The 26,484-nt window shown below is 39.2% G+C and overlaps 1 protein-coding gene across 2 annotated transcripts in view; it reads left to right on the top strand.

Moving 5' to 3' along the window:
- Window positions 1–26,484, top strand: part of astn1 (astrotactin 1) — a 337,331-nt gene that overhangs the window by 158,407 nt on the left and 152,440 nt on the right. For both annotated transcript variants that reach the window (XM_063885659.1, XM_063885658.1), the window contains one exon: window positions 10,017–10,144. In XM_063885659.1, coding sequence (XP_063741729.1) covers window positions 10,017–10,144 — 128 coding nt within the window. The remainder of the gene's footprint in view (window positions 1–10,016; window positions 10,145–26,484) is intronic.

The following is a 26,484-nucleotide window of genomic DNA, read 5'->3' as shown; positions in this document are numbered from 1 at the left end:
AAGTAATGTGTGACTCTCAGCAGTAGGATCAGAAGTTGCTGCTTGACTCACAGCATCTACAGGTAGACTCACAGCTGGAGGTAAGTGGTGGTACGAAAGAGATTGTTCACTCACTGGAACTTGATAGGAGACCGATGTCTGAGGAACCTCAGGGGGAGCCTGCTGCTCGGAGAACAGATCAACAGGTTCAGCTGAATCCAGGACTCTGGAGCTCAGGGAAAAAGGAGCAAGCACTTGAGGTGGGTCATTCACACTGGACATAGCTGGCGGAGCGGGTGGATGTTCTGTGGTCATTCCTACATCCCCAGTGAAGGATGTGATTAATCGAGCCTCTTCCAGTTCTCTTCGGACTTTCCGTAGTCGTCGCTGTAGAGTAAGAGACCGGGTCATCCTCTCTCTCTCCTTCAAAGCTTCTTGTGCTCGCCTATCCAGTTCTTGTGCCCGTTCATCTATAGCTTGTTCCTCCTCAATCTGACGCTGTATCTCCTGCAGTTCTCCAAGTTTCCTCCTCTCATCGACCATGGCCGCCTGTTGTGGGGTGAGCTCCACCTGTTGGCTCCTGCGTGAGCTTCGGGAGCTTCCACTAGCATAAGTGGAGCTAGAAGAGAAGGCCGTCTTCGACCTTGGTGGTGGCTCACGCTTGTCGCTCTTGCCCCTGGATCTGCCAGGTCTCACATCTCTCAGGTGGATCGGAGCAGATGCTGGCTGTGTAGCTGGCTGTGGAGCGGGCAGTGGAGCGGGCAGGGGAGCGGGCAGTGGAGCGGGCTGAAGAGCTGCTGATTCAAGCTGGACATAGTCGTGGGTAACTTCATAGTCCTCTTCTTCTTCCTCCTCGACTGTCGTCTCTTCCTCCTCCACTCCTCGTTCCTCAGCGGCTGTGTTCTCTCTCAGCGTCTGATCAGGGTTTTCATGGTCATCCGCCTGGACATCAACAGCACCTGGGGGTGGAGGCGGCAGTACGGCTGCTTGGCTGTGACGAGGGAGGCTTTTGGGCTGGCTGGAGAGTTTCCCATCAGGATCCAGGAAGCCATAGCGGTCAGGTGGACGTCTCTCTCGTGTAGGTCTGGATACCGTCCCCTCACTTCTGGTTCCAGCTTGGGGGGCCTTCTCTGGCAACGTCAACTCTCTTGACTCCTTACCGTTGCCTGCCATGGTATCACTCACTCAGTATCCGGCTCGAAGGACCATTGAAGGAACTGTAGGGGTGATTTGGTTCGGGGAGAGTGAGTGTGGCGAGCAGACAGGGTCTCGGTCAGAAGACCCAAAGGGCAAGGATGCAATGAGGCAAGGAGAAGGCAGGGTTTAATGCAAGAACCAGTATTTATTTTCCCTTTTGGTCTTGATTATTTTGTGTGCTGCATGAGAAAACAAAGAAACAATACAACTACAATTAAATAACGAAGTGGTCAATCAAACAGAGAAACCAACAATCATGTGCAAATACACAATTCGGAACTAAACAGCAAAGGCAACGAACAAGCAACAATCATGTGTGAATACGCAATCCACAACTTAACAGCAAAGTAACAAACAAGCAACAAACAATTCCCACATGGCTCCTAGCACATGTCTGAGAACAAAGGGATCAGCAAAACTCCCACAAAGGCATACAAATGAAACAATAAACAATGAATTGACCACTCACGTTAACTTGAAGACGCACACTTCAGGATATGATATGTGGAGGAAACTCAGGACACAGGGTTAAATTGGTGTGCTGGCAGGGAGTGCAAGGGATGAACTAAAGGGTGAGCAGGCTATTTATAGTCTCCGCCCCTTAGCTGGCAGGTGGAGTGGGATTCAGTTTGGCAGATTCACCATATTAGAAAGATAACTGAAAAAAAGGACGAAAATCCAGGGAGTCTTTTCAATCCTGGGAAATTTAGCAAAACATTTAAACCCCTTTTTTATTTACAAAGACGCAAAGAATGTTTTAATACCGTTGCTGTCCTTTGTTTGGTAAACTGAGATTGAATCGCCTAAATGCTTTCAATAGCGGCTGCTGATCCACTTGTATTCCTCCTATATTCATTGAAAAGCTAGTGCAAGGCATTCCGTCAAATGTTTTCTACTGGGACGCCTGCAGTCTCATATTTAAATGTACTTCTATTCAGACAGTTGCGGTGCATTGAGTGTTGTCCACACCCCCAATACAGCACTACTGTTATTGTTGACAGCGTGTAGGTGTCCTAACCGCTATGCCTCTCAGCCTTTCACACTCTCTCAAGTTGATACGGTTCAAAGCACACAATGGTGAAATTCAAGCAGTTGTAGTGCGTAAATAACCAGGTGGTTGTGTCTCTGCAGGCTTTAAAAGCATATCAGATTGAATCAGTATATTTTAAACGTTATTTCATTATGGTGAAAGGAGATTCTATGTCAATTCCTTCCAAGAAAACAAGATGAGGGAAAGTAATGCCTGCTGTTGGGTTGTCTTCAAAACACAAGATATTCACCCTGATCTAAGGCAAATTCTCTTAGGAGAAAAACTCAAATAAATAAACAACCTCTTTGAGAGGTTAATGAATATTTGCCAGGTCCAAAGAAATTGCTGTATCCCTTTTATGATTTGGATTTTATGTGGATGGCAGACCACTTTGAAGGTGCTTAATTATCACTGTCTGCATGCTGCAATCATTTCCGCTGAACTCAGGAAGTCAAAAGGTCAGCAAAGTCATCTGCATTCCAGGACTTTAATTTGGGCTGTGCATGGATTCTGCCGCCCGGAGGAATCTCTGCCACTTAGGGATCCACTGCTGTGGTGGTAGAGAAGGATAGGCAGACGAGGCAGTAAAGTTAATATCATCAGGAATCTAAATCTCAAATCCTCTGATCTCATTTAAAAGAGCCTGTGAATGGAGAGCGGGGTCTAATGCAGACTCTGAACGGCACCAAATGTTTCCTGTGCAGATGAGGTGGTGGAAGAGGAAGGAAGAGTCTATTGGGAGGCATGGTTAATGCAAAGCCTAATTATAAGAGATGGCAGCAAATGAATTAGAAACTGACCAGGAGCCAGTGTGCTGAAATTAGATGTAATTAGAACAGATGAATGTTTGAATGTACAATTATCCAAATATACGGGAAAGGGAGCCTCGCAATTGAATTTGAAAAATCCGTCAGGGCTTTCGAAGTCAGTGTAGCAGTCAATCTAGCAATTATTTAAAAACTAAAATGCAAATGAAACTTTAGTTCAGCCTATGGCACTACATGTCTGGTACACTTTGGTAAATCTGCCCACAAGGAGAAACATGTCAAATGTAATGCTGCATGTCAGGAACTGTGCTGTCCGTCTGTATCCACGTATGAATTTATGCTTTATTTGAAAGATTAGGGCCCTGTAATACCCTGCAATGGCATTGACAATTATTTAATTGGAACAACTATTGATATGTCTTGAAAAGAATAGAAAATTCCAAGCTCAACATACGGTATATGAACATTACCAGGCAAGGCATTTAAAGGCACTATTGGGTTGCATTATGGTTAGGCTTGAATTTTGGCAGCTCTTTAAGTACACCATTTGAAAATCATTGGTCCGTGATTGATGCAATGCTAGAACGCGTTGATTTTAGTTGGGGTGACTCAACATTACCTTTGGTTTTGTTGGACTGCAAAAACAATCACCATTGTCCAGAGAGGTTTTAGTTCTCCCTCACAATTTTTGCCAAGTATAAATAATATGTTTGGGAAGCCCATAGACTAGAAGACTTCCACATTTCTCACATAGTAAATGTTTATTAGCTACAGCTAGTAATCTGATGCTGGTCATGTACATCAATTTAACCAGTAGAAGCAGCTGTGCAGCAGCATTTAGTTTAATAAGAGATTGAATATCACCAAGAGGAAATCTGCGTGTTTCGCATAGTTGGAATTGGATCTGAAATGGCACTAGCTTTCAAAACATGGCCTTAATTATGGGAAATGTAGGATCTATCTTTTTTTACTTTGGCTTTAAACGTCAAGACGTGGACTTTTTCTACATCGTCTTTGACCTTTCTTTAAATAAAAATCTGTCTTTTGCTAGAGCCATCAACCAAATTGTCGGAGAACTCTTTAAATATAAAAAGGAACACCCTGAGGGAAAAATCTCCTTTCCCTATTTTAACAGCTGTACAGTAGATTTACTGTCTCAAGAAGTAATTCTACTTTTGATAAATCTCAGAGGCTTGAACAGGCTTTCATAAACACTGGAGTCAGTGATTGGATCTCTTTATCACTAACACTCCCTTTTTCACTTCCGGCAAAAGACAGGGGGTGTGCAGTTAACTGACACGGTGAAAATGACCTCCAGTCAGACAAGCTTTTAAACTTTCAAACTTGAGTTATTTTTCGCAGCCACTTTGCAAAACTGCAAAGTTGTGATATGCAGCTTTCAACAGTCATTGACTTAGTCACTGCTAACTATATGCAAGTGAAAGTCCCACACACTTTTTTAGATGTATCATTTGCCCTTGAGTCAGAGTGAGAGTGAGAGTGAGAGTGAGAGTGAGAGTGAAAAAAAGAGAGAGAGAGAGAGAGAGAGAGAGAGAGAGAGAGAAAAAAAAAACACAAACAACATGATCTTTATGTGATGTTGGCACTGGCACTTCTACAAATGCCCCTACCCCACTGCTCTGGAGAGGCGCTAGGCATCTGTTTGCATGAGTCAGTGGCGAGGAAAAGTCACATTTGAATATTGTGTAATCATCTGTGGAGGTTTGTTTTATTTTTTTCCCTCACAATGCAAACCATCCTCTTTGCTTCTTGAAAATCTACATCTCTTCACACATCTAGACTTCAACTAAACAAATACACTTAGTTTTTTTTTTGTTGGTTTCTTTGTTCTCTTTTGCACACTACCTCAGACAAAACCCTTTGGCAATTGGAAATAATCCCTCCTGGTGAAATATTTGACTCCTAATGTTTAATTTATTTGCGAAAAATATACCTGTATGGTGGGGGATGGATCATCTGTTGGAGAGAAACAGTAAGTGGTATAAGCAGTCCAATAGAAACACACAACCACATACACAAAAATTACCCTAAATAAAATACACATACACAAATGTGTCGCAGTCGGTGTTCGGTCTATAACTCTGCTAGCCAGCAAAGCCCTTAATCCAAGTCTCATGCATACGTTGACACACACACTCACAGAGTTGGGTTGATTCTCTCCACACAGCATGGCTCCCTGAGTCCATCTTTCAAGCTCAGCAGCCCTGAAATGCCTGTCACGTTTTATTTTTTTTGCCAGAAAATAAAACAATACCCGCCTTCTCTTTGCACAATTCTTACCCTCCGGCTTCAAACACACCCTCACTTGTTGTTTCCTAGTTTAAAAACACAAGGCTTTTTTTGTTTACCATACTTTTTACTAGGTCGAAATCAAGTCGTGTCTTTGCCATTGGCAGCAGACTGGTGGAGATGTTTTTGGTTACAAAGCAACTTGACATACATACTGTGCCCAGGTTGGTGGTCCTATGCCTGTGACATGTTGAAGAGCACTGGGCACGTAGTGATGTGGATTCATGTTGCATAGCTCAGTGACAGGGTTTCCATCTTCCTGTCCCAGTGGGAGCCAGTGGACTCCAGTAATGAGATGTTAAAAGCTAACCTCCTCTCATTACTTCTAACACTGTCTCCTCCTCTCTATTCCTCTCTCTCACGAGCAGCTCAGAGCAGCTTTTAATGAATATTTTAGTGCCCTTTGTTCTCATTCTGGTGGCTGCTTGGGATCAATGATTAAGACCATGCTCCCACCTGACAACCCCAACACCCAAACTACTTTATGCTTCCTCCTGCTTCTTTTTTTGGTTCACCTCAATTTACTGTACCACACCCCCGAAATCCCCCCTCAGGAGGAATACCTTCATTGAATCAGTTAATTAAAATGTGAAATGTGTATGAGAGGGCGGGGTGCGTTGGTTGGGTCTTTTTGAAAGCTCTGAATTCATCCAGTTATATGAATGAAGACAACATAGTGTCCTTGTGTTTTGCCTTATTTTAGTGAGATATAAGAAGTTCCTTGAACTTTAAGCAAATGAATGATTACATCTGTACAGCTCCAGATGGCTGTTTAATGTTACATGTCATCATCCAACAAAACTCATTTTGAAAAATGTCCGACGTGACTGCAGCGGAATGAACTCAGCCCATATTACACAGAACGTGCAGCTACAACAGAAACAAAAACAACAGGAAACAAATTGCATTACCAACATGTGTGATTGTGCAAACCTCAAGATAAAAACACGCTAATTGGTTTCAATAAAATCCCAACAAACCTTTTTTTTTGTTCATTGTTTTCCAAATCAAATCTAGCAACAGGCAAATGAACTGTGTTTCAAAACAACATTGTGATGTATAACTGAAGGAACAGAGCAGTGAACTTTTTTAAACAATATTTTACGTTATTCCAATCTAAAGGTCAGATGTATTAACCAAGGGTATGCAAAAAACAAACATGCATGTTGGAAATATTTGGTGTCAGTGTTTTTTAGAGATAGCTGTGGTGAATAAACATGTATATGAAAAACACGGATGCAATATAAATTGGAGACTAATTTATAGGCTTGATTTTTAACAATAAAGTCTGCCATGCATTGTTCTACTCATTACATCCAACACAACATTTCATTTATAATGATATTTTGATTTGATCCTGTATGTCAGAGCACTTTGTAAAGTCGGTTTCACTATGTGTGCTATAAACATCTTGGGTTATCGTGTTTCTGATGAAATAATATTGACTGATAGTACAGTTGTGATTGTTTACAGATGGATGAATTAGAGGTAAGTCAGCTGTTAATAGATACTGCACATGCACGTGCTCTCTTTTTTAAATGAAAAAAAAGATGAATCAGGGGTAGACGTAGGTTTATAAATCTGATAAAATAATGCGTTAGAACATTCCCATCATTTGACGCACACAAAGTTAATGCATCCGGCCCCTGAGGCTCCAATACATAAAGTAGTGTGGTCTCAATACCTTGCCTTACCACCCACCCATATCAGCAGATACATTTTGATTAACAACTCTGGCTGGCTGTTCATGACCGAAAGAACGAAATCGCGGATACAAGCGGCCGAAATGGGATTTCTCCGCAGGGTGGCTGGCATCTCCCTTAGGGATGAGGTGAGAAGTTCAGTTATCCGGGAGGGACTCGGAGTAGAACCGCTGCTCCTTCGCGTTGAAAGGAGCCAGTTGAGGTGGTTCGGGCACCTAGTGAGGATGCCACCTGGGCGCCTCTCTAGGGAGGTGTTCCAGGCACGTCCAACTGGGAAGAGACCGAGGGGTAGACCTAGGACCAGGTGGAGGGATTATATCTCTTCGCTGACCTGGGAGCGCCTTGGAGTCCCCCAGTCAGAGCTGGTTGATGTGGCCAGGGAAAGGAAAGTTTGGGGCTCTCTGCTGGAGCTGTTACCTCCGCGACCCTGACGGATAAGCGGGAGAAGATGGATGGATGGATGGACCACCACTGGCTAACTGTTTTTTTTATAAGCGTGACTCTCTCCTTATTAACTTGATACCCTTGACCACGCCATGACCATGCAAATCACACATCAATTGATGGTATTTGACACAACTGCTCCAACGCTGTTTGTCCTCCAGCCAGACCTGTTGTTCTCAAACTGAGACTTTCCCAAAAGCGCTATTTTGTGATTTGTAAATAATTGTAAATCCTTTTTTTAATTACACAGCTCAGGCCCAGAACACACAACATGCCTCAAATAGTGTATTATGCATACTAATAGGAAAAGTGTCACCAGTGTTAGAGACAAGGGCCTTTTATGCTCTGTTATTAGCCGCTCCTATGTAAAGGCACAAGGCTTTTATCCCCGATTTTGTAATAAAAATACACTTTTCTGAATCCATTTAGGCAATTGAGATGCTCTCAATCGTATTTACTTTACGTAATAGCTGGTGTCAGATGTGGTTACTGGTGGGATCCATTTGTAGCATACACAAATAGATAATTTTATATTTCGGAGTAAAATAAACAGCATGAAATACGGCATTTACTCAGAGGACTTGTGTCATACTTTTATTCTTTGTTATTTTTATCCTGTCTCGTTGGAGTACTTTGGTACAGGACTTTACAATACAGCCATGTTGGTAACCTGACTGGGTTACAATATAATCAGGGTATGATGAATGATAATTCTATTCACTTCACTGACATGGAAGATAATGTAACATTATCAACATATCAACTAATGCTGGAGTTGAAAATGTAAGGAAACATCTATAACAGTTTACAGACCAACTTTCAGTTTTTTCAACATTTCATGTGCACCCTATTTTGTTTTCATTATGTTTAACACAGAGTAGTACCATTATTATGGGGAATGCCGACAATATTGATATATAAACACATCTTAATAACTGCTTTAGCAAACAGTGAATGTGAAAGTAACTTCTTGTGATTAGAAACCCATTTATCCCAAATCTTCCTCTCAACTCTACACTGACCTTTTTATGTATTTGTTTAATTATTTGGGGTTTTTACAGTCTGGAACTTTGTCTTACTTTGGAGGTAACTATTTTCAGTGAAAAACCTCTACAAAGCATAGTGTATGCTATGTACATGTATGTCTCAGGCTTGCCATTTACGCTAGCTGGTAAACAGGTTACTAAATGCTAACTACTTAACAATTGTCAGTTCCTAGAGAGTCAGTAAAGCCAGCATTAAGTTAAAGTATTAAATCAAACAATGACCTTCTGGCTGCCTTTTGCAATTGCTAATATACAATGTTGCGTAGTACATTTTAAATGATGAATCTGGTGTGAAAATAAGCAGAGGTCTATGGATCCTTAGTGGAGGAAAATGAAGATATATTGTCATCAGCTTTGGTCGCGAGACACTTGAGTGACTTAACTTGCTGATTTATTGAAGCCATTCTGTTGCGGAACCTTGTTGTGAACCTAACTGGCATTGAAACAGAAAATGAGGGAGTGGACCAAATGAGTGAGTTCAACCAAGAGTCACTGCAAAAGACAAATGAGGACATTATGTCTCAGGCTGAAGATGAGTCACGTTGCAGTAGAAGCCCATAATGAAGAGTGACATTTTTTTATGTGGGAGTTTGTCTGCATAATTGTTACTATGTATTGATTTCCCCTTAATGCTGTGCCAAAAAATATTGCTTTACAATCTGCCGCTGATGACAAGCTCACTCATGGATTCATCCTTTTTTCTAATCAGTCTTACAGGCCTTCATTCATCCTTTTCATTTATTTTCATCTGTCTCATTTATTATTTGCTCTCGCCACATTACTGGTTGTCATGGAAAATAATGTTCTCTGCAGAAAATATCATGTTATTTTGTCTTAAAACAAAATGCCATAGACAAGTTAAAGAATGTAAAGTTGTTTCTATCTACAGATAAAAAAGTTGTTTGCAATTTTTAGGATAAGGTTACAATAGTAGTCATGTTGTTAGAAGGACATTTTTCCATCATTCAAGGGATTTCTAGATTATCTATCTAGAGTCAGTTTGTTTGCTTTTTTTGATTGATTTGAAATGTTCTTACAGTTCCCCGAATAGGTCAACATTATAACACAACTTTAGCAACTCTTTGAACAAATTCCCTAGGTCTTTTTGGTCTGGAAATCATGTGCCAGATGCCTGAAACCCACTGTTAGCCCCTAGATATGTCCATTTTGACACATTAAGAAAGATATATGTATAAAAAACACTTTTTCGAAAAACCTTTTTCTGTTTTCATAAACCTCAATTATTAAGAAATGTTGGCCTGGACTTCAGGCAACAAAAGGAATATTTTTGTCACTGATTGTCTACATTGACATAAGTTATACTTTCACATTATCACTTTCAACATCTTATGTATGAAGTATGCTTGACTTGCATCTGGCCTGAGGTTGGTACAAACAGATCAGGTTTTTTAAGTCATTAGTCCTTTAATCCATTACACTTGCTTTTTTACATCTGTTTTCCTTCTCTCCCTATGTGGGATGACTGAGTGCTTTTCTCTCTAAATGGATCCTTCCAATCTCTCCTTTCTTTTCACACCAGGCAGAAGAACTTTGCCCGAGGCATCGAGCAGCAGCTCCCAGATGGCATGGTGGTGGCATCTGTGCCAACGGAGGTCCAGTGCCATGAGGAGCTGTCGGACCCTATTCCCGACCCAGAATACCTCAGAGGTAGAAAATCATATTTCATAGTTCACTTTGCTATCACACAGCTGTGCTATAGCACTTCATCTCAGGCCTGTCAAATATCTTCATTACTCAGAAAAATTCAACTTCTCAGGATTGAGAGTGGAATGCTGATGAGTAGTTAACTTGTCTTCTTATACATTATTACATTTTAGTCGTCATTTCTTATATTCAACCAGGTTGTCATTGTTAGTAGAGTATACAAACCCTGGCGTCCACATCATAATTGGTCGACTAATGAGTCTATTCGTCCAATGAGACATGACTCAGGATCCAATGAGGTCTATGTACAGATTATAATTATTCTTTCTTGGTCCTGTTAAGGTTTTGTTGCAGCAGGTCTCTCATATGAGTGTTAGTGTTTGTTGATCCAAGTAAAAAGTACAATTCCTGATCACAATATGTGTTCAAATGAACTCAAATCAAAACAGCAGAAAAACAATGTTTGTTGAATCAAGGCGTCTTGATAAATGGTGACTGCTGCCGGCAGTGTTGTTGAGTTCCTACTCAGCTTGCAACCATAGCGATGTTTCTTGCATATTATGTCTAAAAGCTGTACAACTAGTTTCAATGAGTCATTCATTCATGATCCAGAATGATCAATTTTAACAGTAAAAGGTGGTGAATTAACATATCAGGCTACAAAATGTTAATTCTGAACATATGTTGGTACCCTTCACTTCAACTTTTTATCTCTTACAATATTTTTTGTTACAATGCCATATATATATGATTATACTCGCTGTAACAACAGTAGATAAGGCTGTTCTGAAAAACAGTTATTTAAAGCCCAACAGAGAACATGTCAACATACAACCACAACTAGTTCTCTCTCTCCAAATGTAACCAAGGGTCTTTTGTTGCTCCAACCTTTTATAGACACAGCTCAGGATCCAGCGTTATTCTCTGGTGACAACAGTCAATAATTTACTACAATCCAACCATCCATCGGCTGAATTAATTTTTGCAGACATTAAATAATCCCTGTAATTAAATATGTGTCTTCACTTCCCTTTTGGATTAAGTTGTATTTTGAAATAGAATTAAGATATGTATTTGTGTATTTTATTAAGGTGTCTTGGTTTAGGTCATTGGACCTGAGATTATGAACACATTCCATCAGCAGTGCAGCCTTTATGTGTTCACACAATTCATAGAACCTTTGGACAATCAACTTATTTTAAAAGTCAGGACATGTTTTTTTAGCAACATGTTTACAACATGTGGCTTCTATAAGTGTGTACTTCACGTTTTGTTCTTTTCTGGCATTGGAGTTAGATTTTTGGTGTTGTCAGGCAAGTCAAAATGGAAGATTGTAGATACTTCATGCTTATTAGTTTGATTGGATTCAGATTTTTCTCACAGCCTTGGGTTATTCATCGACATTGCAGAGTTTGTGCTTCATTGTAAGGTGTCAGGATTAGAAGACATTGTCAGAAAATCAAGCTGAGAGCAGAATGAATGAATGATGGACTAGTTACGTTCGTATTAAATTTAATTTGAAGCTCATACTCCTCAGCTCACCATCCAACATAATAATGGATGCAAGGAAAGAATAGGTAAAACATTAGCATTATCGTTTTATTTTTAACTACGGAGTGTGTGGTGTAGAAGAGGTGGTGAGGGGGAGTTGTTCCACCACTGTCGTGATTCATTAGTCAGTGGCATCTGAAGCCATCTCTCTGTTCTCTTCATTACCAGTGCAGCACATGGCAGCGATGTTTGAACAGCATACAGCTGTCCTGCGGGAAACAGCTGCCATTAACACAGTCAGGCAGCGAAAAAAAGAAGAAGAAGAAAAAATCTTAGCTTGCTGAATATGAAGCAATTCTGGAGGGCCAAGGATTTGTATTCCGTCCATCTGGGTGCCTCATTATCTACTGAGTTTGACCTCTCTTTGTTTAGCTTATTTTTTACAATGCTGGGCTCTGAATGTGGGCATTGTACAGAGCAATCATAGCCAGGAATGTTTGATCAACTGGTTGGATAGGAAACAAAAAAACAGAAGCACTCCATTTTGACGGATGCTCAACATTATATTTCCCTTATTATTTCTGTGTCCTGGCATTTAAGCTGTCGAACATGCAGCACTTTTATGAAGAGAAGGCATCTGTAATGGAGAAGAGATCCTCGCCTACTCTTCTTGCAAAGTAATACCCGTCGCTTCATGTTTACAGTGTGGTAGAGAGCACTACAATAGAGAGTGAAAAATTAATTATATTTCCGCGTATTTCATTGAAACGCTTCATTCAGACAGCCTGCTGGCGAAGCTCATTCAAGGCACCTGTGTATCTGCCTCTCAATTGACTTACAGGGAGGAAAGTAGCAGATTGCAAGATGGGTTTATCGTTTGTTGTTGATATAACAGTGTAGATACAGTACAAGGCCAGTCAGGGCAGCAATTCAAAATCACATCATACAAGGTTACGTCCGACGTGATGGACAATCAAATGACAACAGGGCGGCAGTGCTTCCAACTGCCGTTTATTGGAAATTTCAAAGGACATTAAAACAGTCTAATCTAAATGGAACTTCTGCTGGCACGTCCCTGAGCTCCTGTCCCCCTTCTCTGTGCACAGCACAAACCTTTTTATCCCTACATCGCCCCTGGGCTCAGAGTGCCACGGAGCCAGAACAGAGGCCGACGCAGCAGCACTTCTCCTCTCGTGCGGCCGTGTTGGGCCTTGGCGGCAGAAGCACTGTGCTTTTATTGAAGAATAGTATCATGAATTGAGATATAATTTCAAAGCATCCAGCAGGGTACCACAGAAGCACACTGTGTACTCTGGAGAACAGTGCTGCAGATTTTGTTTCTTTTAGTATTAAATACAGCTTACATGTATTTTTCTAGTGCAGCAGTGCTAGTAGGCATTGAATTCATTCCTCTCTTATATGCACCCTCCCTTTTCTTTTCTAGCCGCTATCTTAAAGAATAAATGAACCTCCAGCTTTCCTTCAGTTTTTAAAATGTATGATTAATAACAATCATTAATAACTACACAATTAAAATAAGGCTAAGGGAAATGATAAGACAAAGCAATGTTCCCCCGTAATGTTAGCACTTTAAACAGAACCCACTCTTTTACATGTGGATTTCCCTTGACTTCCACTTGTTATTTTAGCACAAACATGCTGAATGATAACTTGACTGTAAAATAAGAAGAATAATAGTACTTAAAAATCAATTTCAATTAGATTATTAGTATTGAAAGAAGCCCCTTCAAATTAGATTTTTCTTGGACAAACATGGGGCAAGACTTTTTCACAATGCCAAATCTTTGGTTGAAGGCCTTAGTTGGAACAAAATAATACACTCAGAACCAGTATGTCTACAACTTCTCTTCTCTTCAATTTCTGACAATACCTTCATAACACAGTATTATTGCTAAAAAGTTGGATAGTGTGAGCCGCAAGCTGCTTCATTTTTAATATTTTTGCAAGAAACTGTCAGCATACCACCGCCTTGTCAGAAATGATGCAAATATCATATAAATGCTTCATGAAAGCTGACAAGCATTCACTCAGTGCAGTGCTTTAGGCATTGCAAATGTGTAATATAGTAGAGTTCATACTTTGGCCGTATACACATTGTTATACACAGGGGTGAACTAAAAAACACAAACAGCTCATCATATAATGCAGTCAATAATACCCTTACACTTGTGTCCTTCCCTCTGTTTTCCAGTTAGTTTATCACTAATAATCTTTGCAGTTGCATTGTCTTTTTAAAGTTTGACACATGTTTATGATTCTACTGCCTTTCTTAGTATGTGCAACAATTACACAGCAGCAGTGTATGTCTGCCTCATTTGTAGTCACTAAATCACACTTACAAAAAAAAAAACCTTCATAACTTTGTCATCTTATATATTTATTTTCTTTTGCTTTAAAAACAGGGTGAAATGTTGTATATTTTCTATTAGTTTGTCTTCTTTGTGGGAGCAAAGCTGAACCAATAGAAACATTCATCAAGTAAACACACAGCAAACACAATTTCAAATAAATGAATACACACATAATGACTGCAGGACTTCTGTTTTATGGTTAATCTCTTATTATTTAGTATTGTAGACAATGAGTTATGCTGTCTCTCACAAAGTATGCAACAGTGACGGCTATTTAAATAGAACTGCCTACAATAATGGTTTCAACATTGTATACAGTATTTCATTATGATGTCTTGTCTAGGTGCCGCAATTTTCCTTTTTCCAGGCATAATTTCCTCTCATAGGAAACAATAAAGTAACCTTAACTACTTGGGTCACTAAATGCAACGCACGGAATCTGCCTACTTTAAGGCAGAAGATAAACCTTACCCTAACATCTTCTTTTTAACTTGTCAGCTTTACAGACTTTATTGAAGGCTATAAAGTTTCTTTTACAAGCTTACAAAGTTTTTGAAAGCCAGCTGGCAGTAGAATCATTAACTCATTGGTACTGATCAACAATTCTCTCACCCCGCACATGGATGTATTGCAGTCATTATGTTCTACAGGGCAGTAACAATCATACTTATTGGCCCTTTAAAACAGATGGCCTGTCATACGCTGATTGAATTTATTCTTATAAACATTTGCTTCCCCTCAGCAGAATGACAGTGAGCTGTGTGTAGGAGGAGGAAAAACTTGTTCCAGCTTAGAAATCTTGGCCGGGAAAGTGGTGGCACTATCCACATGCAGTTACCTGGGGCATCTTCTCACCTTTCACTGCACCTGTTCTTTTGGCCTCCACATTTCCACTGAGTGCACACACACCAGCGTCCAACGCAGTGCTCTCCTGCCCTGGCTCGCCGCCACTCGTCTGCTGGCAGACCGTCAGCATCATCGCTGAGCCTGCAGTTAATTGCGAAGCTCAGGTAATTGTCCATGGGGTAGACTGACGTGCAGAGGCGGCTGCAGCAAGAGGAACGTCTGTTTTGCCGCGATGAGCGCATGCCACCCCTCTGTCCCCTGCTGATTCAACCAGGTTCAGTTGCTATGGTCAGTATATTTGTCACAATGTCAGCACTCCTTGTTCCAGCCCTCTGCAGCCCGTGCAGGGGTGAAATCATTCGTCTTCCTATTCATCTCCGGGCTTGGAAGCCATTCATCACGAGGCCAGAGACCTCCATCAATTATTCCGGTGGGAGAAAGTGTGAGGAAAGGGAGGCTTTTGAAAGGCAAATACATCTTGATTTAATTGGAAAGCAAGTATGCTCAAGGCTGCTAAGCAGATTTCCCCTAAGATGGAGCTTGAGAGATAACGGGGCGAAAACGAAAAGACGGACAAAGAAAAAGAGAGATAGTACAGTGTAAGACAGATGGAAGGAAAGACAATGGATGGGAAACAATGAGCTTAAAAGAGGTGCCAACAAGTGAGCGAATGACAGGCCATTGTCTCTTCGCTCTCCAGCCAAAGGGTATCCATTGATGAAGGTTAAAAGGGCAGCAGGGGGCTTGAGCGTTTCACATCCTCCACTAGCAGCCATATAATGAATGCTTCAGTGCCCACATCGCATCTGTGTCGTTTAAAGGGGTGTCTGCACGTCCATGTGGCTGTGTGTTCAGATGAATGTAACACAACACAGAACCCCAAAGGTGAAATAGTCAGCGCTGACAGTCATGGCGGCTCAGCAGCCGATCCCCTGTCGTTCTGCATCAAAGCAGCATATTTATGTTTGTAGTTTGGGGAAATGAGTTCAGCTGCTCAGAAGAAATGTTTCAAAAGAGACGGACAGATTTGAAGAGTGCTGCTCTGGATATTTTTCGGAACTTTGTACATTTGGGAGGACATGTTTTATGTGTTTTAACTCAAGTTGGGATACTTAATCCAAGGTTGGATTACTTAATAAGGAAAAGGGGAAATTGCCAAGGGGAACAGTGTCTTTTTTGACGATGACTACGTTAGAATGTGTTCAATACCAATTGTGATATGTAATATAGTACACTTAATTACAAAACAACTGAAACGTGTCATAGATAACAGTTTAATCACAAACTAACCAACGCACATTATACCTGGTTATGGGTAAACAACAAGTCTTCCATTTTAACAATCCCTGGCGTGTCTGTTGTTTAATGGTTTCATAAGGTAAAGACAAAGATACACATCATCTTTTTTAATTGTTTTTATTAGAGCCAACACAGCTACATTCTGACTTGTGCCATTTCCTTTAGCGTGTTAATCTGCAGACCATTTCCACAGCCCAGTACCCCAGGAGGTACATTTACATTTGACACTACCACATCTCCCAATTTTGTTCAAACTAACTTGGGATCACTGACCTTATTATTAACTCTAACCATAATAATTTCTTAAACTTAACAAAACAGCCTAGATGCAAAGATTTAACCTCACCCTATACAGTACCATACTTTCGTTATGTAGTATCCATCCAATTTTGTTAGCAACATGTTATATGATAGGGACCTTTTGTACTTTAACCCTGACAACCTCCCAAAGCATGAAAAACCCCTCACAATATAACATAATAATAACAGAACCTCAGATTTGATTAAAAGCACCAGGCAAAATCCACTTTTTTGATATCAGGCTCTTTTCTTACTGAGAAGATTTGTCTCCTTGCACTATTGCCAATTACTTCACAGGAGTATCTTGCCACTGGCACATCTTTTATTATTTTGTACGGCATGTGTTTCTGTCTGTGTGCACGTGTAAGCCAAGATCTGTCAAGGTTTAACGATTAGCTTTCATGCATCTCCATGAAATGTGCAATCTTGCCAAGAAAGTTTGTAAATCTAATGTCTGATTGGTTTTCACACCACATTTGAGGGTTGAAATATATATATATATATATATACATGGGAACATGCTAGAGTTAAATTGTATGAAATCACTGTTGGATGAAATCCAAACTTTTTCTATTAGAATTTGACTTGACATTTATGCTGAAAGGTTAAAACAAAAAGTTAAATGCCAATTGTTCTAAACTTAGCCCCCAGCCATTAATAAAACATGGTTATTGGTCTAGATTGCAGAATAGGGTAATGAATAGATATCAATCAGTGCATTTGAATATTTAAAGCCTTGATTGGATTTGAATTGATCATAAAATCATTTTTTGTCATTTTGTTTTAGCCAGATATTCTTACTTACCAAGGTCATCTTATGTGTTTCTGTATTCCCTCGGTCTCGTCTTATTCAACCTGGCCTTCCCTGGAGTTTTGCCCACAGCCTCTCCGCACACTCCCCGCTCTTCCAGCCTTTAGATATGTCGGCACAGAGATGGCACATAATCTATATTTCATAAGGCCTTGATATAATTGGTGGCAGTGAGGGAAGGTCATGCCTTCGGGGGCCGTCGTCTTTCTCCCAATGGTTTTCAAGACAAAAAATCCTCAAATAACAGCCCTCTAGTCAAGATGTGGATTGGACACAATGAGGCAAATGAGGCAGTGAGTGCAGTATCACTGTTTAAAGGGGAATGGAGATACATCATGTGCTGTAGTGAAGCATTTATTCAGCATGTATTTACTTTGAAAAACATGCAGCAGCGATGATTTATTCAGCACCGAGACACACTCTTGAGCCAGGCCTTGAGTGTGCCAGCAGTCATGGCTCATGGGGCTGATTTGGTGTCCCAATTGGGACATATTTTATATATTTGCAGGCTTTTAATGAATTAAAGGTTATTATTTGTGAAATCATGTGTCAGTTTAAATACTTTTAAATAAATATGCAATACCCAAATGGCCTCCAAATTATGCAATTTTCCGGGAGTAATTTTATGGGAATCAGTAAATACATATTTGTTGTTATTTGTGTTAAGGATCTTTTATAGTTGTTGCTTCACAACCAAGTTGTTTTCCAAGTCATATACTATTTGAAACACTTATTGTACATCTTTCCATTTCCTTTCAATTCCTTTGTGATTCTAAAACATCTTGGTGAACTATTTTGACAAGGATCATCAGAAAACAATACTACCAAACCAGATGGATATCATAAGTATAACATTCAAAACAGAAAGTGAAATAGTAAGTGGATCATGTTGTTTTGCTTTTGATGCTTTGTACCGACTCATCTTTATTTTTTCCATCCATCTCTTCCTTTGTTTTTCTATTTCCTTCATTTTTTATATCAGTTCATATTAAACTAATACTTCATCCTATTTTCTTTGCAAATTAGATATATTTGTACTTTAATCAAATCAAATCAATAAACTACAATCAGCCATTTATATGCAAACAAACTGTTAGACTGTAATGTGCTTATTCTAGCATATTATTTAAACTGTAACATTGACATAACACAATGTTGTATTAATAAATGAAGGTTTCAAGAAATGTGAAAAAACCTGAACACAAGCTGATCCTTCAAGGTCTAATCACTTGAATTATTTTAAATGAGCAACCATAGATGAAGCATGCAAAGAGCCAACATGAAACAGACTGAGCAACATACAATATAAGACACTTGTACATACATACCATTTAAATAATATATATCCAAAACTGCTGCTTTGAAGAAACCTTTGTCAACTTATACAGTTCCATTAGACACTTGTATGGGATAACTTTGCATGTTTTATTCAAAGATCTCTTGTAAAAAAAAAAAGAAAGCTTTAAACAAGAATAATGCATTTGATGTTAATAAAGCTGGAAGAACAAGTGATGCATTACTGCTTTAAGCCTTATCCCATACAAGTTCAATACATCTAAATCTTATTTTCGGTTTCAAATATTTGTATAGTTCCATGTAGAGAAATGCAGCCTGGGTCCATTTTAAAAGAGTTGAATGGTGTGTAACATAAGTTGCTATGATTGTTTGGATGATACTATCCCCTCTAGTGTCCTTAAAGAATAAAATGCCATTAGGACACATTTATTCCACCCTCAACATAAGCTCCAAATCCTAGCAATGGAATCCAGTATTTATATACATTGGCTAGTTGTCCCTTTAGTGCAGTAATACTATTGCATGCCATTATAATTACGTTTGATGGCTTTGTTTTTATATTAAAAGGACAAAAGAAATACCATTAAAAATCGGCCCGGTCTTGTTCCCAAGGTTTCAAATGCCAACATTTTCACTGGGGCATTATACACGCGTAAATGTCAACACATCCACAGCAATACTAGATGCTTAGAGTGTTAATCTAAGTACTTAGAAATGTAAGAGATGTTGTATGAAGACCAATCACGTCTTCTCAGGGAGGATGGGTACCTCAGCACTAACCCTAACCCTAACCCAGAAGGTTTATGTTTGCATCTCTTGTTGATGAGTTTTTGACTTTGATTTTAGTTACTAGCTTTAACCAGAACAACAATACTTAATCTAACTAAGTACTTTTGTTTGAGTGATTACTTTTTGTTTGCACAATGTTACCCATATATTTATTTTGCAAAGTGAAGCATCTTTTTTGGATGCATATGGGTCTACAGAGTGTGTTTAAAAAGCATCCCTATGTCATGGCTTGGGAATGACAACAATTTGTAACAATAACAAACTGTAAACTTAAATGTTTGCTGAATTGGTGTATTATTGGTATTTTCTAAATATATCACTTGTACATGCAAACTGTTTTATCTTCTGCCACAGAATGGTTTGCTTCTGCTAATATGTGGTTCTTCCTGGCAGTCGATAGGCCCATTAGTATGCTTTTGTGTACAAGTCCTGTTTAGAGTCATGGATCTTGAATTAAGATTACATTCATACCGAAATAGTCCTCTCCAGTGACACATTGAGTACTGATTCAGGGCAGATGGAGGATAAACAATGAAATATCTCTCTGATCCTGTGCAAAACAAGTCTCTTTATCTTATGCTCCTGGTACTGACAGTTCATCTTCAGAGGTTAGTGAAGGGCATCTACAGTCCTTCATTTCCCAATAGGGGCCAAAAAAAGAAACAGTTTATTTACAGCTTCTATACATTTTTGTATGTTTCTACAGTGTAATCAATCGACCTCACATGCATACAGTATAATCAGACATGAACATACACACGTCTTTCACACAAGCACAAATGTGGAATCACTTCAGACTGCTGTGGCCGTCACACCCTGATTGTGCTGCGCTGACCCGTTTATGTTCAGGCACTTTAGCCACACTTTCCCCCGCCAAGGGGGTTGCAACAGTGCAACACTTTCTCAGTCACTTCACTCTCGCTACTGGACTTGTTTAGTAGCTTGTCAGCATCATGGGTCTCTTTTCGTAAGTGCTTTTTCACCATCCTCTCAAACGCCCCCCCCCCCCCCCCCCTCTCTATGTCTCTCTGACTGTCTTCAGTGTGTTGAAATTGTTATTTTTTTCATAAATATATGCAGAATGGACACAGGATATATATGACAAGGAAATATGCAGTTGTACTTTCCCCTTGGATACACTTTATTATAAAATGTTTGCTGTAGCAACAAGGTTCCAAAATAGTATTGCGTGATTTACTGAATATCCCAAGTTTCAATACAAAAAACAGATGGGTGAATCACTGAAAAGCTGTGTCTTAAACTACTGTATTGTATTTGTTTTTAGTTTGTTTATCTACCTTATGATATTATTTCAATAAAACAGTACTGTGTGTATGGTAAATTTAATATTCACATAGCTATGCTTCTCTAATTAGCTTTGTTCACCAACTTGTCCAGCAACTATAGTTTTTTTTGGATGTTAACTGGAACCTAAAAGTTATTTTACCATATTTTTTTATATTTTTTTTTATTGCATTTTGGAGTAAACTTCCAATATTAACCTTCAATCAGAACTAACTATATCGGGCAAACAAACAAGTACTTTTACTGTAAATGAAGAGACATTAAACAGCAAAGGAAACAAAGCTGAACAAATCATTTTAGGTATTTGACAAAAATATTACGTACACAAGAATCTAACAAAATGAGGGGTGTAAAAATCACCAATTACCAACTGCATAACATTACAATCTTTCTCTAAGTTTGACCAGGTGCATTGAGTGACTTAATAGAACCATACAATGTTTTAAGTTTTAAGGCAATATTGTAGGGAGAACAACAAATCCCTCCCATTGAGTTGTTTGTGCTACGCCCAGTGTGAGTATCATTAACAAATGTTGCCTGTTAAATTAATGAAAAGAATAAACCGGGAGGCATTCTGTTTTTCCAAAATGTAATCACTGATGAGAATTAGTCATGTATAGAGGTAATTTCTGGGAGATAAGGTTGGGGAAATGGCTTTGATGCTTGAATGGAGGTAATGAACGAATGCGAGGTGGAAAACTCAACAAGCTGCTGAGTGCTTTTGGTCATTTACTTCTGCTTTAAACTTTATATCAAATTAAGTTTAGTTTCTCTTGTTCAGTCACACTGGTCCTCTCTCTTGTTCAGTAATGCTAATAGCTAATTTGCCTAGATTTTCTCTCTCTATCTGGCTGTTCTTACACAATTTCAAAAGCAGACAACGTAACTATTGACGTGCAAGAAACATTACAAGACATTTCCGTCCTTCTGTTCGTACACGTTTACTGTCTCAATAAAGAAGTTGGAAAAACAGGCACTTTTCTGGGCCCATTTTCTCAACAATTTCCTGCATTGTTATTGAGCTATTAACATCCTGTGAACGAAGTTCAGTCTTTATCGTTTCTGACCTTTATAACTTCATCCAGTTTTAGTAATGCTGACTGGTCTCTGTTTTATGCTCTTATCGGCCTTCCTGAAGCCTTTCAATTAACAACGGATTGTTTTACAAATAGGTTTTTAATGTAAATATGTGAGCTGTTTCTGCAGACATTTTTGTTTTTAACCGTAACTCAAGTTTAACATCCAAAGCTCTATTCAAATTCAATTTTGAATGCAGACCCTCCATGGTAATCAGGTTTAGGAAGGGTTTTTAATTTCTTCCTCGCACTGATTAATTGCATGGAATTGCTCCAGCCATTTTCTGTGTTAAACGTCAGTTAATTAGCTGACAACATTGGATGGGATAATTAATTCAGCTGGGGGTCACAGCATGGTGCCAGTAAAGGGGGGAGGTGGGGGGGACCCAGTGACACAGACCTGCGTGCCTCTTAACCACCTGCAGCCGGTGAGAGCCGGAGGCTTGTTTTAGACCGTAATGAGACTCTGGGTTTCAGTCAGAATGTTCCTCTTCATACCTCGTTTTTAAAATTTGAAAAGGGCCGCAGTGGACACTCAAGTGCTACAGCAGCACAATGCTGGGTGGATAAATGATGATCCCTGATGCACTGTGGAGCAAGCCTCTCTATCAAAGACTTCAGAGTATGAGCTGTTTGTCTTTAGAGGTAGGTGAAGGGCATCTGGAGCCCATCACTTATACCTGTTTGGTCTCACACCACCCACACACACACACACACACACACACACACACACACACACACACACACACACACACACACATACGGCTGAAGCTTCAATTATCTTCCTGTTGGAAAGAGGCCTAATTTCGACTGGGTCATAAAGTTATGTACCTGTGTCTGTATGTTTTTTCGATTTCTTTAAATCCTTATTTGTGTTCACTAGGCTCATGCATATGTGTTGCTTTTTTTTCAGACATACTGTTGTTTCAGTATTTTCACAAACTGAAATCAACTGAAAAAATGTTCCTTTTGAATCCTATACATACAAATACTGTACATGTTTGTACAATGTGTCGCCATACTGCACCTCTTTGTTACAATTGGTTACAACATTTATTTTATTAGTTTTTAATTCCAACACTGAAAAAACACAAAGGGTTAGGTTTAGGGTTAGGGTCAGCTGTCACAATCAATTTAGAGACAATATTTCCTCAATAAATCTGACAATAAGTTGAATCTAATCTAATCTAATCTAACAATGACCGAAGTGCTCGACACACTGGAAGTGTGTGAAGTGCAGACCTACTGTGTCGTCATCGTTGTTTTTGGTGTCCTCTGATACACATTTATAAAAAAAGACATTCAACCACTTCAGCATTTGTTTTCAACATGAATACTGTACATGCTGGGAACATTTATACGAATAAGTTTCTAGTTTTTAGTTCAACAATCCTTGATTATTTAGTCAATAAACTTGGGATAATGATTTCAGAAAGTGAAGGAATTAAAACATGTAATTATAAATGTTACAATTCATAGCATCATTTTAATGTCTGTCCGTAATAAAACTAAGGTCTATGTTATTTGTATGTGTGAAAACATTGAAATTTGCAAACTTAAACATGTTAAATTCTTTATTGTATGCATTTCTCAGTAATAATCATATAATGCTTCATTGGTTCTGGCTCAGATGGGATTGTCTGGGTTCAGTACTTCTTTCTGCGCTCAGTCAACACTCATTTCCTTTTTCATTTACTCAAAGCAGTTGACGTTGTATATTTTTAGATTTTAATTAGGAAAGATGTGTAAATTAAAGCAAACTAGTATGTCAGCTGTTTATTTAACACACGCATAAGGCCAGGGATTATTTTTGAAGAGGGGGGTACACATGCGTGGGAAGCGTAAAATCCAGTAGAACGGGGATGTTGCGGCAGGCGGTGTGGCAGTGATTCATAGTTCAACCCCGAGTCCCTTTCTCCCCAAGTCCCTCATAATTAAAGTCTAAGCATATGGCCTTGTGACCACGCAAGCACAAAGGTATCTGCTGAACTTTCCTCGCATCTTATTTTGAGTCGCTGGCAACGAGGGTCCCTTCAGCCTTCCTTCAGCTCTGCGGAACTGAAAAGTGTGTCACCTTGAGTTGTCACGAACCACATCAGGCAGCCTAATTACCACAAGCTATCGGTTATTGATAGTGTAATGTATAATTATAATGTGGTAGTTGGGTTTGTTAGATGTATTTGTCAAAAATAATGGCTTAATGTACAATGCACACCTGTCATAGTCCATAGTATTCTTTACTTACTACTAAAGATGACCCATGATATTGACCTAAAATGGCCAGATCAGTCGGGTCAGCAGGTAACAAAAGGTCATATTTTGTGGTCAGTTAGCATAACAGTGATGTGTGCAAAATGGCAGTAAAGAAACATCCTCCCATGTGTAATGCTTGTCTAGTATCGTAGTTTAGCATCTTATAATGCTAACATGTTAAGCTGTAATAAGCATGAAACAAAATAAATAGCGGATTCAAACAGATCGAATGTCCTGAGCCTTGCCAGTTTTTGGTTATCAAACCAAAGTCCCAAATACTAACTCTTATCTACACAATTTATTCAAATGAGTTCTACACAATTCAATGTATCCTTTGCCAAACATGACCCACATAATTGTTAGTCTCTATGCCATGTTTTTGCCAACCCATTTAGAAGTTGTGAGATATTTGATTAGATGAGGTAAAACAATTGACCAGGTGATGATTCTATGGGTAACTTTAGGGGCCCATTAACCTCAGCAGGGTCCATCCCCTGGGGAAGTCATTCTTAAAACGGGGTGCATGTGCCTATCTTCGAAGGGTTTGAGTTAAAAGATTTGAAAGTAGCTAAATTAATTGGAAAAATATGAAAATATATCAACATATAAACTCAGCTTGCAACACCTCAACACATGCATGGCAGTATTGTAAGAGTGTTTGAAAACCAGTAGGTTCAAATTATTTGATTTTGCTGAACACAACTTGGGGCATTTTGTTGTTGTTGATCAGGTTAATCCTGGCCCCACCTCAATGTAAGCACTACATATTGGTTATTGCCAGGCAGTCAAGTGGGGCCACCTAAGAACCCATTTTTGGTGCATAGAGCAGACCCCGCTGCAGTAGAAAGAGGAAGAACCAGAGCTTAATCAGGAACTGGTTTGGTGGAAAAGTTATATATTGTCCTTCAATATAGCATTGCACTCCATTAAATAACAGCTGCAATTTCACATGTTTTCGGACCGCCTTACAACATTGCTATTCCTAAAGCCATGCTGCTAACATGGCAAACAATTTCCTGGAGATCTCTGCAAATATCAAACAAACATAACTTTTTACTAGTGAGTAGCATTTCGTCATCATATAGGACTAAAAGGAAAATGTGTAAAGAATAGGAATCAAATACAAAAGCCACAGTGACTACACTGTCTGGAGGATTAAGATGTTTCACATTACATAGCTAAAACATCTTCCTTTTTGCACTTACATGACTTCACAGCAACGTGGCTTGGTTTAAATGTTACCTCAGAGGATATCAAGGTTCCTGGTTGAGAATTGACCATAGCAACAGTATAGCTGGATTTAGTCTAAGCGTTTTGTGGAGAGTACCTGGTGGTGAAGGTCTGATTGTGATAATTCTTCACAGTAATCTTTCTTTGTCATGAATTATGGAAAGCATTTCGCCAAGACTCTGACCTGAGTTTCCCCATGGTGATTGCTTCTGTGGGCAAACATTTGGTTCCAGCATTTTGTTTTCTTTTTATCAGAATTCTCTGTCTAGGGAAGACATCTGGACATTGCTGTATTACATTTAGTTTCCCATTAGATAAGAAAGTGGGCCTTTTGAATATCCCCTACGATTGCAACCTTACATTGTTCACTTTTCCTTACTCACTTTTCTTCCTCTCTTTTCTGCTAAATCATTCATTCCCAGACTTATCCGAGAGTGAAATGGAGCACTAGCCAGGCTAGTTAATGGGGTTCTATGAGCCATAAGATTACTTCCTTACCTGAGCTCATTCCTATGAATCTTCCTTAGAGAAGCGACTAAAATAACAAACAACTTTCAGCAGTAAAGCAACGTTTCAGGAGGACTGTTTTGGCTGCGGTTTGCATCAGCGCTGTGCTCTCGGTGTCAAACATCAACGAGCTCTTCTCTGATGTTCTCTGCCCTTTTCCTCCGACGGGACAGAGTCACAAATGTTAACAAGAGAACTCGATTTACATTCACAAAGAAGCCTAATTGGAGCTGGAATATAGACAGCAGGCCTTTTTCTCGTCCTGATTCTCTCAACGAAAATAAAAAGTTATATTGCCTTTTTTGGCTGACATTTTGGTTGACATCCAACAACTCCGGTTTTGGTAATTGTCAAATGTGTTTTGAGATTCCACTTCTCATTACCTTTGCTACTTATATACTGACCTACTGCAGCAGTGTCATTAGTAGATTTGTGTCTTTGTTTTAAAACATAATATGTATCCTTCTCTATGAAAATCTTGTTGCCTGGTATCCCTGCCCAACTCCAGTAATGTTATGCTAATTATAATTCAGTACATTCATTTTTCATCCTGTGTGTGTGTGTGTATACAGTTTATATCGTATTAAGAACATTTGCTCAGTACATCTGTTACCTAAGAAAGTTATGACGTTTTATTATTCTACTATACTACTCTTAAGAAAAACATGTTGTAATTGTTACTCCAATGTTTGTATGATATTATATTTAAAATAGGATTGTATATCAGCTTTACTGAAACCTTTATTTATTAAAATAAATATTATAGGT

Source organism: Eleginops maclovinus, chromosome 6, assembly GCF_036324505.1.
Source record: "Eleginops maclovinus isolate JMC-PN-2008 ecotype Puerto Natales chromosome 6, JC_Emac_rtc_rv5, whole genome shotgun sequence".
Lineage (NCBI taxonomy): Eukaryota > Metazoa > Chordata > Actinopteri > Perciformes > Eleginopidae > Eleginops > Eleginops maclovinus.
The sequence above is the reverse complement of the archived record's forward strand: the minus strand, read 5'-3'. Positions and strand labels throughout refer to the sequence as shown.